This window comes from Ooceraea biroi, chromosome 4, assembly GCF_003672135.1.
Source record: "Ooceraea biroi isolate clonal line C1 chromosome 4, Obir_v5.4, whole genome shotgun sequence".
In the NCBI taxonomy this organism is placed as follows: Eukaryota; Metazoa; Arthropoda; class Insecta; order Hymenoptera; family Formicidae; genus Ooceraea; species Ooceraea biroi.
The window spans coordinates 2,003,377-2,015,830 of record NC_039509.1 but is presented as its reverse complement, the minus strand read 5'-3'; the positions used below and the strand labels follow the sequence as shown (position 1 = coordinate 2,015,830).

Here is a 12,454-nt window from a genome sequence, read left to right as displayed (position 1 = left end):
TGTGTTGTTCGACAACGCGTCGTTGCCATTACGATGCTCGTTTCATTGATGTTGAAAGAACGAAAGAAGGATAGAGAGAACGAGGAAGAAAAAAGCGCAAAATATAATGAACACGCAGCTTGATTGACATAATGTACAATGATTGCATATACTAACTGCTGTATTAAATGTATCATTGTATCATTTTATATATCATTTTCTATTATATCTTTATAATTATTAGTTTCATGTAAGATCAATGAGGAAGTTCCATTAATGTAATATAATTGCAGTATAATGTAATGGGAATTATCTTTAGCGTGAATCATCCTTCATGAAAAAAGAACATTTATTTATTATACACGCGCATATTTCGATGCTCTCGACTGTATAACAAACGTCAATGGGGGCAAAAAATAAATAAAACACTGTCACTGTGCGATACCGGTGCAAGTGGCATGCAGCAGTAAAGCAGTTTAAAATTGTCAATGACTCATGCCGTTATCAACGGTATATCAGATGTCACGAAATTCTCTTTTAACTCGAGTATCGGCTTTCATGTTTTGCTGAAACGTAACTATTTACAAGATGTACTAAAAAAATGACACAATTTATAGTACCTACGATACTGCGGATTCTGGGATAAGTTAAATTAAAAGTTAATCTTATTGTCAACAGGAAAATTCAAGCAGACGTCATTCGTTCTTATAGCATTACACGTTTTGCACGAATTAAACTTCTGATACTGGAATTATATTGAACAAAAATCCACAAAAATGTTCCGCGCTAAATATATATATATATATATTTTTTTTTTCATGTTAAACCGTCGGCAGTAATTCACGTGCGAACAAATGCGAAACAATATCCGCCTCGGGTGTCATAGGTGAATTTAAAAATCTCCGGCAGGTAAAATGCTAAATATTTTTTTCGAGCGAGGCGCAGCTGCGAGGCAAGCAGAGCTCAAACCCGGTTGAGGAACTATACGGGTATTCACCCACAAGTGAGTATTCAAAGATGAATCACGCAAGAGCGATTTCTGGAAATCCTCTCTCGCTCGCCGCAGACCATTGTCGAAAAAAATACGGAATTATTTTCTCCGCAGTTTAACGATTTGCGAAACGGACGTTCTGTGCAACAATTAAGCATCTGTACAACACCTGTTGTACAATTTCGTTTGAACTTTTCGTTCTACGACACGCAAAAGTGCGCGTCAAAGTTATACTCGAATATTTATGATCGACGAAAGTAATTACTGGTTTATCGTGAATGATGCAATCGGCGAATCGTTAATAACGTCCGGTGGACGAGCTGTTTACCGCAAGTGTGACTGTGACTAACAAAGTCATCATTACGGATGGGTGTAATAACACGTTTGTGGAATCACAGCTCCGTGAACGTTTTGTGTAAAGCGCGCGAAGAGTCGAACACCGCGCAGATTTTCCGCGCGAGTGCTTTTGCAGTAACAAAAGTGGTGGTCATTACGTTAGGCAATGTAATGCTCCGCCACGAGCCCGGAGTGCACGGTAAAACGTTACCAAGATGTTTCCTTAAGCGCATCAAAGCTGTAAAGACCGTTTCGCTGTGTCAGCGCTGGTGTTTCGTCAGCTCGGCAAAAGATTTTTCTTTGAGAAATTCGCGTCACCGATTTAAGGAAAATTTCGATGCATCGGAAGCGCAATACAAAGCGGCTGTCGACAAACGACGATTTTCCCCGCTACGAGAAAGCGTCAGGAAATTCCTGCCACGTGATTCCCGACAATGGAATGCAAACGGTTTATTCGAGCTTTTAAATCACTTTAAACGTTTTAAATCACTTTAAAACGGACATAATTGAAGCGTTTAAAAGAATTTCGAGCGAAATATTTCATACTGTTCACGGATAATAATTATTATGGGAACAAGTTGCCGCTTTGTGGAAAGAACATCAATATTTGTTGGTTTCCGGTCTACACGTACATACGTGCGTCAGTGTGTGAAGCCGCTCTGTGTATTATGCCATTACCGAGATAATCGGGAGAGCGTTAGCCTCCCCGATGTTAGAATCATTGTTTTCAACGTCAAGCGGCAGACGTCATCGGTCGCAGAAATGCCGGCGCGAATCTCGAGGGGCTGATAATTTCTAATTTCCCTCTCGTTAGGCGAATAGAGATTACAGTATCACGGGGTAAACATTACTCACACGGTCCGGTACTCGGAAAGAAATCCAGCGGAACACTCTGACGTTTTTTCAACTCATTTACGGGAAAGGAGACTCGCACGAGGAGTCTTTACTCTAGCATCACTCTAAAACCTGTTCTTAAGGTATCAGCTTGCCTACTTTGCACCCTCTTCGTGCGCAACGCCGCACGAATTTGCAATTCAATAAATACAAATTACTAAATATTTGTACTAAATCACAACCAACAAGGAAACAAGCAAAAACATCAGTTTCGCTCGTCGACATAACCTCAGCGGCGATGATACATTATTATAATTAACGCGAGAGAATCGAACATGAACAGGGGAACGGGGGCACTCACCGAGTCGCAGCTCGCCGAAGTTTCCACAGCCTATTTTCTTGCCGACCCGGAAGTTCGGGCCGACCATGAGCACGCCGGATGACGCTGATGACATGACGCTGTGCCGGGAGTGCACGTTCGAATCCCGGGCGCCCCTACTGCCCCGAGAGGTCCGCTTCGCGACTTCCTGGTCGCGCTCGGAGCCGCGCGCTCCGAGCTCCTTGTCCCTCCCGTCTCGTTTCTGCATCTCGTACCGGCCGTTATCCACGATTGCGGCCAGGATTATTATCGATACACCGACACGGATCCGATCGGAGACTGGCTGCGCGCGCGTCACCGGCGCGATTTTTCACCGCACTTGCACGCGCCGCGCCGGCCACGGTGACAATGATGATGATGACGATGACAATGACAATGACGACGACAACGTCGAGATTGGATGTCAGTAACGGGGATCGATCCCCGTGCAGGGCATATCTCCGAAACGCCCTGGGAAGCGCGGACGATGGACACGACGACGGTGATGACGCGGCGCGATGCTGCACGGACACGCAAGACACGACACGACACTACACGGCACGACAGAACGGAGCAGAACAGAACACGAACACGACACGACACGACACGGTACTCGGCTGCAGTTTCCGCAGGCGGAAAAGGGCACGCGCGGGCGCGGTGTATACTGTATAGGGCGCGGAAAGGAAGGACGCGCGGGCGGCGGCGGCGGCGGTGATGATGGCGGTGGCAGGAGGGGGTACGCCGAAGGGGCTGGTTAACTGTCAGAGTTCGACGGACGATGCCACCTCTCGGGGATCAATCCTCGTGCCAGCCTAACCTCTCTCACCGTGCGATCTCTTGGTCGCTCGCTCGCTCGCCGCGCGGCTATTTACACCTTACAGGAACGACAGGCAGGCAGGAGGGTGCCGTGGAAGGGTGCGGTGCGTCGCGGAAGCGTGTCTCTTCGAGGTGCTGTCGCTGTTGTTGCTGCTGCCTCTGCTCCTTCTCCTCCTCCACCTCCTTCGCGTCGTCGGTTTGCGGCTGGCGCGGCCGGTGATGGTGATCGTCACGGGAGCAGGCGGAATCGAACGGTCGGTGCGGCGTCGTCGTACGGCGTCGTCGTTCCGAACGATCCCATAGCAATCACGAGCCGCCTCACTCTCGGCCGGCGGCGGCCGCCGGGATGACGCCGGGTGCCGACAGGACAGTCGACGACAGGAATCGCGCGGCTCACGCTCTTCTGGCGACGCGGCGCAGCACGGCATTACCGTGGCGGTGGCGGCGGTGGTGATCGTTCTCGCGCGCGGCTGTGACGTTGCCGCTCCTGCTGCCGGTGCTGCTGTTGCTGTCGCCGGTGTGGTTAGCGGTGCGAGCGCGTCTCGTTGTCGTTGGCGGCTCCTCCATTACGCGTCGCGCCGAGCACCGCGGCGATTAATGCGCCCGCCGCGAAACCAGCCGCTTCCAGAAGCGTTCGTTCCGCTCCTTTCTCAAGCGTGACGCGACGCGACGCGACGCGACGCTCGACTCCACTCGGCACGGCTCGACTCCACTCGACTCGACGCGGACTTCACTTCACTGTGGACTCGACTCGCGCGACCCGCGGCTCAATTCGCGGCGCACTCCGATTTTCCGTCCGTCCGTCCGTCGATTCTCGGGACGGGCAACGGTCGGGCTCCGAGATTCCCTAGGATCCCCGCGCGTGTCCGCGGTATCCTCTATCTATCCGCCTACGCGTGCCACACGCGCACCTTTCTCGCACGTCGCGCACGTCATTCGCGCGCGCTGCCGATGCACCTGCACGCAGCGGTGCAGCTTATTCTCGGCGCTCCGATATCGGCCGATCGTTTCTGACACACGCGCGCTCTCTTTCTCTCTCTCTCTCTTTCCTTTCTTTCTTTCTCTTTTGCACTCAGCCACTATGACACGACCATTCGCTTGAACCCTGACGAATGTGCTGCTCTCTCTCTCTCTTTCTTTTTTTCTCCCTCTCCGGGCCGCCGTTGCGTCTGGCACTATCTGCGAACAGCGGATACAGCTGCTGCAACAACGCGCGCGATCTCCGCACCGCACGCACAACGACCACCCGTGAACTCGTCTTAACCGCGATCGAACGCTCGCGGACGACAGACCAGCGCTCCTGTCCCTCGCGCCCGACGAGACATGGGTGAATCGAGTTGCTACGGGCACCGGCAGGCCCGCCAACTGCGGTGACACCGAATTCGCGCTCGCGGCTGCGGGCTCACTATGCTATCCACGCTCGCTCGCTCTTACATAAGAGATGCATAAGGCATAAAAATTACGAAGATATTGAAAGAATCATGTGCAAACAGACTACGAGCCGAGTGCGGCTGATAATTCTATGTGCGATGGGAGAGGATAATGTTTGCTTGCTTGGTTATCTCTCTCACATGGCGATAGGCGAGGAGGTAGAAACCGACCAATCATCCAACTAATGAGAAAGATATCATATCGTGTAATTGGTCAATTTTCTGAGTGATGTATAAATACGTGCATGAATTTTTTTAACCCTTTATCGGTGCTCCGTTATGGCAGAGAGAAGCCTGAGAGCGGTCACGCTCGCGTTTTAACTGTAACGCCTCAAACGTGGACATTGAAGTGATTGAAGTGATTCTGTCTTTATTGCTCACTGAATATTGAATAAAGATAGAATGACGCCGCGAGCGTTGGGAGCGTCAAGTGGAACGCATATGTCCACGTTTGAGGCGTTACAGTTAAAACGCGTGCGTGACCGCTCTCAGGCTTCTCTCTGGTTATGGAGACTTATTTCTCCGAAGACAAAAATGTAATTAGAGGGGAGAAGGCGGAAAGGAAAGATCGCGAAAAGAGAGAGTATAAAAAACCCATAGATTTCACGCAAACGTTTCAGAAAACAGATAAACGCGCACGCAAAGTGGCTGAATATCAATGGGGAGAGTGAATGTGGGTTGGCGAGCGTGCGGGAGGAGCACAAAGCGCTCGTTATGAAAGTACGGCTATCGCAATGAAAATTTCCCACGTGGGAGGTTCGGTTTTCCACATTTTCGTCGTTGCGGTCCCGTAATTTTTATTTTATATGATTGCGCGTGCGAACGAACCTGCAAACGGGGACCTGCACGAGGAGCATCGCTCGCGACGTGACGTGCTGCCGGACGGCACACGTGCGGTTCTTGTTCCGCGCGAGTGACGTAACGGCAGCTGCACTATAGCAGGAAAAATGGCCGGCGCCGTGTGGGCCGAGGACGAGATCGGGCGAAAGTGGGACCGTTGCTTCACAGATGCCATTCTCAAGTTGGGTAATTATCGTTTCCGTAATATCCGCGATGACAGATGCACTCTCCGCTATGCGGATTACTGACGAGTCTGTTTCCTCATCAGGTGGCGGCGTAGTCCTCGGCGGAGTGTTTTCCCTGCTCTTCTTCAAAAGTAAGACAGCACTACTGATGGGACTGTTAACACTTGTGACATAACTGTGTTGTTATCGCGGCCGTTGTTGTCAATAGTGACTTATTCTGATGTAGAAACGCCCTTTGGTTTGGCGGAGCAATTTGCGAAAACATGAGTTTCATGAGTTGGAGTTTATGTATTTCAATCATGCGATGCATGCCTGAAGGAATGACGTGATTTAATATCATATCTCTTTGATTTTGTGTGAAATTATGTAACATCGTATGTGCAACTTTATTTTCAGGAAAAATGTTCTCGGTGCTTTATTGACAAGTTTCTTCAATGCATTTATATTGTTTTCTCCAAGATACTGCGTTTGATTGATAATAGTAATTTGGCACAATGCTCAGCTTTAATCAGTTTATGGATTTTAAATTTAGAGATGCCTCTTTCTAAATTGTTTGAGTAATTAAATGTAAATGTACTTTTTATAGGGAGGAGGTGGCCCATCATAACTGGTGCTGGTTTTGGATTAGGTATGGCATATTCTAACTGTCAAGAGGACATAAATGCGTCGATACGTCAACAGAAATCTTGTAAACGTGAAGAAAAGAAATGATTAAAGTATATTGTAAAAACAGAATTCAGGTTATTAAGATAAACGTTATAATAAATTAATTAATTATCAATAAGAAGCTTATTTTTTATTCAGGTAGGTAAACCCTATTTCGGTCTCTTCGCTGTTTGATAATACGTAAAGTGATGAAAAATTGCTTTGTAAAAGAAAAATATATCTTGATCGTTTATTGTAAATGTTAATACAATAATAATAGAAAAATACATAACTATGAACATCATATATCCATAAATATTCATCTGCACTGACGTGTAACAATTATAGCAATAGTACATTAAGAAATGTAGGAAACATATTTCACATCGTCTTGTTGTAGCTTAAATTAATTAAACGCACGTTTAAAAATTCGTAAACTCTTTCATCAGATAACATTCAACGTGTAACAGCGAGCTTGTACATCGAGTCGTTACATTCAAATCAATCAAGCAAGTTTGTGTATTGTTAATCAGTGATCAGTTTTGTAGGAAATATCAACTAATATTGTAATTGACTTGCATTAAAAAATTACATCACTTCTTCAGTGAATATACTTTGATACTAAATCTCTAGAGAAATCGTTGGCAAAAATCGTTTGTTTACCGTGCAGCTTTAGATCTCTCAAATTTTATAACTTGGTTCGACATTTATTACATTAGTAAGATTTTTTTAAGAAATAAAGTACGATTATAATATATATGAAAGTAGGAATGTGATAAAGTTCGATCGTGAGTGTAATAAAATTTGTTGGAAATCAAGGTAGTAGCAGATTAAACACACACATACATTTCAATTTGAAATTACTTTTAGAATCTGCACTAATTTACGAGAAATTTCATTAATACTGTAAAAGAACAAATAATAAATATTAAATTTGGAGATTCCATCGATCTTTTCACACAGAAGTGAAACTTTCGTCCTTATTTGGCATCCCTAGAAGCTTTGAATAATATGTCGCCAATAGGCAAGAAAGAGATATATGTGCACGGGCATCATATAATTTATATCTTAAGATTAAATACCATACTCAGAAATTGTTCGTAGTGTATTGTTATGACACCATCCAAATCAGTATCCAGTCGTCTGAAGGACGATGTCAGAGTCTGAAAACAGAAAATGTTACATAATATTGTTTCAGACTTAATTAAAATATCGACACATTTTCTAAACCGGATATAAAATAATCGATTAAATTGTGATTAGCGGTATTGTTTAAAACAACTAACGATATTATTAAAGCCTAAAAATTAATTCAAGATGTTTAATTTCACGGAGATATAAATTCATCTCAGAATTCAGCGAGATCTTAATCAGCGTCAGTATTCTGCCTAAATAAAACTGTCACAAAACACGCCTCATGAAAAAGTATAGATCGTTAAATGCGTATACTCACGTGTAAGACTATGCAGCACTGTATAAAGTCGTCGAAGTATATTGTACCGCGTCCCGCGCGATCGTACTTTCGTATAAGCATGTCGATCGTCTGATCACTTAGTCGGTAGCCAAAGTTCGTGAGAGCAGTCTTCAATTCGTTGCGATCGATGTTACCACTGTTGTCACGGTCGAACGAGCGGAAGCAATTCTCCCAGTCAGTAACGTATTTCCACAGCGCTCCGAATTCATCGAAGCTGACGGTTCCTGTTTGATTCCTATCAAACATACCTGTAGCAGGATCAGTTTTGTCAGTGTCAAACATACCTGTACCAACAAAATCAGGGAACATGATAATCAGAAGACCATGCAAATCGATCTTGCATTTACAGTGTTATATCCTTTAGATATAACTAGAGCTAGAAACGTGCCACATGCAATATTCTAAAATCTTATATCGGACAGTGGTTTTTATCCTTCTTATCAAGCGTCACATGACAGCCTTCTCTGGCTTAAGTCCACTGGATGATTCATGTCTAAAGAATTTTGCGAACAATAGAGAGAGCAGGTATTTACAAGCACTAAAGTATACATTATAAATTTACATGGTCATTTGCAATCCTACCAAAACTATTTGCCTTACCAATCATCAGCCGAACTGTCTCTGGATTAAAGGGCGTCCATGTACCGTTCGAGAGAGCTTGCTGCAACTCGTCTGCGGTGATTGAACCAGATCTGTCCTTGTCAACCCTAACAAAGAAAGCAATCATCCTCAACTGAATATTATCAGCACTTTTAAATGGAAATTTTACTTTTTAATCCTTCCATTAATTGCACTGCATTGCAACAATGCTAAAAGAGCTTTATGAAACTTACGCAAAGACTTTGCTTGACAGAAAATGCCTATTGCAAAGATAACGAATGCGTTTATAATGGCGACATTTACGTTGGCAGGTTAAATAAACGAAATTCATCGCGCTCGTAAAAACAATGCGTGTCGTAATCAATTGAAGAGTTTGTAAATACCGTACCTTTGGAACACATCCCAAAGAAATTGCTGGCTGGGCATAGGCGAGATGAAAGACATCTCTCTTCGTTCTTCCTCGAGCAGCAGCAGAGAGCGACAGTAAAAGAGGATGCACTGCGTACGTCGCTCTTCGTCGGAAATACAAATAATCACCGATGATCCTTTGGTCACTACGCTATTTCCTCAAAACGTGACATTCGAACACGTCACCTTATATACCTTTCGGGTGACCACCGCCAATTAGATTGCACAAAATGAGACAACTTGTTATTGGGCGGTTGGCTATCCGTGACGTCAAATTCACGAGGCTCGGCGTGGAACGTCACTGTCGGTGCGCCATTTTTAAAATCTATTGACATCTATGACGCACGGGGTTTTATTTAGTTTTTCTTTTTTTTATACCAGATTATTGAATATCTCGAGAATCATATAATTTTTATTACATTGATATAATAATAATAATAATATATTTAATAATATTAGAATTTTCTTCGCCAATGTTAATTATAACAAATAAATACGTTATTCGACCGTTAATTGGCAGCTCACTTTATTCAATTGCACATGTGACGTTTCGACCAAGGTTTCTGGTATTTATTTGTAATAATATATTTAAATATATTCTGCGTGCTTATTATTATTGTATCAGACTTGTATTATACAATACGTAGAAATATAACCGATAACATATCGTTATAAAAATATTGTATAAAGATCAGGAAGCGAGGTGGCCGATCGGGATGAATATTCTCTCGATCAACAATGCGTGCGTCGGTATTACGTTGTTTTGTATTTCATATTTATTTTCCACGCGCCGATTTTGTATCGAAGCCAGATAAGAAACAAGTCCCTGCCCATTTGCAGCCAGCTCCAAAACGGTACGATCTTGGAGCCTTCTATCTCCGTCCAGTTGACCGACACCTCGGTTACGGGAATGTTGAGCGCCTGCGCGATGTAAAGCATCTCTACGTCAAAGGCCCAGCGCTCGACGTGCAACGATTCGAATATCGTTCTCGCCGATTTCCTCGTCAGGAGCTTAAATCCGCACTGCGTATCTCTGATGCCTCTCACGCACAGCAGCCATACGCAGAAGTGAAATCCATGCATGAGGAACAGACGGAAGTACGATCGTTTCGCAGTTTCCTCTTTTTCTAAATGCACTCTGGAGCCACATATCACCGCGTCGGACGACGCTGTTTCTTCAGGCTTACTCATATAATCAACTGAAAAAGAAAACGGATAAATAATTACCGCAAAATTACTATAATCCGTAATAATGGATCAGATTTTACTAGAATTCCGTTTGTTTCTCAAATACTCGAGATAACTCACATCCTAAAGCATCTACTAAACTTTTATCCAATTTTTTTAGATCCTCGAATTTGGTGGCGCCGTCAGCATCTGCAAACAGTAGAGCACTGCCCCTTGCGCTCAACATACCCTTGAATTAAAATGACAGAGTACGTTAAAGTACTATTTTCAATAAAATCGATTATATTGATATTCATATCGGATCTGTGACTTGAGGTATCAAATGTACTGACCAGTCTTACAGCACCACCCTTTCCCCTGTTTTTAACAAGATTTAACACCCTTATGGTGCTGTATCTTGATGCATAATTTTGTGCCACATCCCCAGTCTTATCTGTGCTACCATCACTGACTATTATTATTTCATAAGTGAGTCCAGACTTTGTACGCTCTTCCAAATGTTCCAGACACTCATCCAGCATTGGCGGCACTATTGGATAACAGCAAAGATAAATAAATAAGGCACAACAGTAAGTTATATAGAATAAATCTTACGTCTTTTTTCTTCATTGTAAGCAGGTACAATGATGCTGAGGTGCACACTCCAGGGATCATATAACGAGGGAAATGCTTCCTTTGTTGCTGTCTGAGTATTGAGAAAGAAATCTTCCCTTTTGTCCCTCCAGATGTTTGGATATTGCTGACTCGTCATGTGCACTATTATGCAAAGCTGAAATAACAATTAGTAGGCATTGCGTTACATGCAATTACGTGATAAGATAAAAGAAAATTGTAAGCTAAAAAACAATGGCTGCGTTTGGCAGAAAAAGCTGCTTTGCAACTGTTGTAAAAATCGTGAATCTGACTGGCGTATGCGCATACGCCAGTCAGATTCACGATTTTTACAACAGTTGCAAAGCAGCTTTTTCTGCCGAACGCAGCCAATGTTGAAGGACTATATTCGCAGCTCACTTTTATCAATAAATGCGCGTATTTATTTCTGATATTCTATAATATATGTAACGTGAACTATATACTAAATGCACGCATTTATAATAAAAGTGAGCTGAGAATATGGACCTAAGTGTTTAATATTGATAATATAAAAAAAACATGAAAAAGTTTAAGAATAGTAAAATAACCTTAATACGTACCAAAATCAAAGTGATTATAATCAGTAATAATCCGTAGCAAAGCAGACATCCTAATGATAGCATGTCGATACAATAAGACTTAACGCTTACAGAATAATTAACAAAAATTGTAGAGTAACGGACATTCTCTCTACGTCGCGTTCTCTGCCATCAGCCTCTCACAGCCTCTCTCTCAACCTTCCCGGCAGTATACGTCAACTAAAAGTTTGTTCGTTTAGTTACCTGCAGTATACGTCATCTAAAAGTTTGTTCGTTTTAGGTACTTTTGCTGTCTCCTAGTAAAAAGAAGGAAAGAGAGAGAGAGAAATGTTTCTTTTCTCTCCAGAGAATGCAACGAAATGTAACTAGAATGAACAGACCTAACCTAGTAACTTTGTTAATCCAACGTTCACATGTAAATTACTAGGTAACTATGCATGATATAATAATAATGATACTGACTAACCTTACGGAAGTTACGTAAGGTCATCTCGTCGCATGTAATTATATATTTAAGAAGTTCTATATGAAAAATTTGAAGAAGGATCCCGATCCTTGCAAAGAATTTGCATGTAAATTGCAGAAGTGTTTACAGGGTTTGTATTAATTAGAAATTCAATTTATCACATATATATTTATTCCTAACCTCTCTTTCGGTACAATAATAATGCAAGAAGCAAGTTATAAAAGCAAGGATTTTTCTTTCTTCATATAAATTTTCGTTAGAATAGATAGAAAAATGTTATTGCACTTTTAGATAACGTCTTCCAACCATCTCGTTGTCAAGGAGTGATCGAAGAGCTGAGACAGTGTTGCACAAAGCGAACCACTAATTCCACAGTTTGCGACGGCATAAACACTACCAAACCATATAATCATAATACTGTCGATTATGTGAGTGCAGTATTCGCTTTATTAGTTTTAATGCGAGTGAAATAATCATCTTTTCATAGTTGTACAATTCAGTGCAATTCTGGAGCTTCTCAAATTTTGTTTCAGCGGGAAGCCATGAAATAGATGATGGATTCGAAGGCAAGGGCATTTAAAAAGAGAAGCTTTGCACATCGCTATCCACGACTCTTCATTACTATGAGCGTGACAACTATTTTGACTATACTCTTTCATAAACCCATCTATGAGATATGCACGAATCAAGTAGAAACGCTGGACATAGAGCAAATAAGGGAAATGAATAAGC

At 43.0% G+C, this 12,454-nt stretch overlaps 5 protein-coding genes across 13 annotated transcripts in view; 2 read left to right on the top strand and 3 right to left on the bottom strand.

Moving 5' to 3' along the window:
- The window catches only part of LOC105283824 (casein kinase I), a 32,475-nt gene extending 27,435 nt beyond the window's left edge, over positions 1-5,040 (bottom strand). For 4 of the 8 annotated variants that reach the window (XM_011346891.2, XM_011346892.2, XM_011346893.2 and 1 more), the window contains exon 1: positions 2,502-5,038. In XM_011346891.2, coding sequence (XP_011345193.1) covers positions 2,502-2,727 — 226 coding nt within the window. In that variant the 5' untranslated portion in view covers positions 2,728-5,038. Of the gene's footprint in view, positions 1-2,501 lie in introns of all 8 variants that reach the window. The other 4 variants (XM_026968982.1, XM_011346890.3, XM_011346896.2 and 1 more) reach the window with 4 other exon arrangements.
- A 277-nt stretch (positions 5,041-5,317) lies between these two features.
- Positions 5,318-6,553, top strand: LOC105287488 (MICOS complex subunit Mic10). Its single transcript, XM_011353052.3, has 3 exons — positions 5,318-5,770; positions 5,853-5,900; positions 6,356-6,553. Exons 1-3 carry the CDS (start codon positions 5,692-5,694, stop codon positions 6,478-6,480), a joined length of 252 nt encoding a protein of 83 aa, XP_011351354.1. The 5' UTR covers positions 5,318-5,691; the 3' UTR covers positions 6,481-6,553.
- Positions 6,554-6,650: 97 nt separating this feature from the next.
- LOC105287487 (programmed cell death protein 6) lies at positions 6,651-9,180 on the bottom strand. 2 transcript variants are annotated; one of them, XM_011353050.3, is made up of 4 exons: positions 8,877-9,180; positions 8,489-8,595; positions 7,868-8,172; positions 6,651-7,577 (listed from the first exon to the last, which is right to left on the bottom strand). In XM_011353050.3, exons 1-4 carry the CDS (start codon positions 8,930-8,932, stop codon positions 7,476-7,478), a joined length of 570 nt encoding a protein of 189 aa, XP_011351352.1. In that variant the 5' UTR covers positions 8,933-9,180; the 3' UTR covers positions 6,651-7,475. The 2 variants fall into 2 exon arrangements, with proteins under 2 accessions (XP_011351352.1, XP_011351353.1); XM_011353051.3 differs by having other exon boundaries at positions 7,868-8,136; positions 8,877-9,174.
- Positions 9,181-9,405: 225 nt separating this feature from the next.
- On the bottom strand, positions 9,406-11,469 carry LOC105283829 (dolichyl-phosphate beta-glucosyltransferase). The gene is made up of 5 exons (XM_011346900.3): positions 11,278-11,469; positions 10,679-10,853; positions 10,417-10,613; positions 10,205-10,313; positions 9,406-10,095 (listed from the first exon to the last, which is right to left on the bottom strand). The coding sequence occupies exons 1-5, from the start codon at positions 11,338-11,340 to the stop codon at positions 9,650-9,652; spliced, it is 990 nt and encodes a 329-aa protein (XP_011345202.1). The 5' UTR covers positions 11,341-11,469; the 3' UTR covers positions 9,406-9,649.
- A 221-nt stretch (positions 11,470-11,690) lies between these two features.
- Positions 11,691-12,432, top strand: LOC105283828 (cx9C motif-containing protein 4). The gene is made up of 3 exons (XM_011346899.3): positions 11,691-11,852; positions 12,014-12,150; positions 12,256-12,432. Exons 1-3 carry the CDS (start codon positions 11,783-11,785, stop codon positions 12,271-12,273), a joined length of 225 nt encoding a protein of 74 aa, XP_011345201.1. The 5' UTR covers positions 11,691-11,782; the 3' UTR covers positions 12,274-12,432.
- Positions 12,433-12,454: the final 22 nt, after the last annotated feature.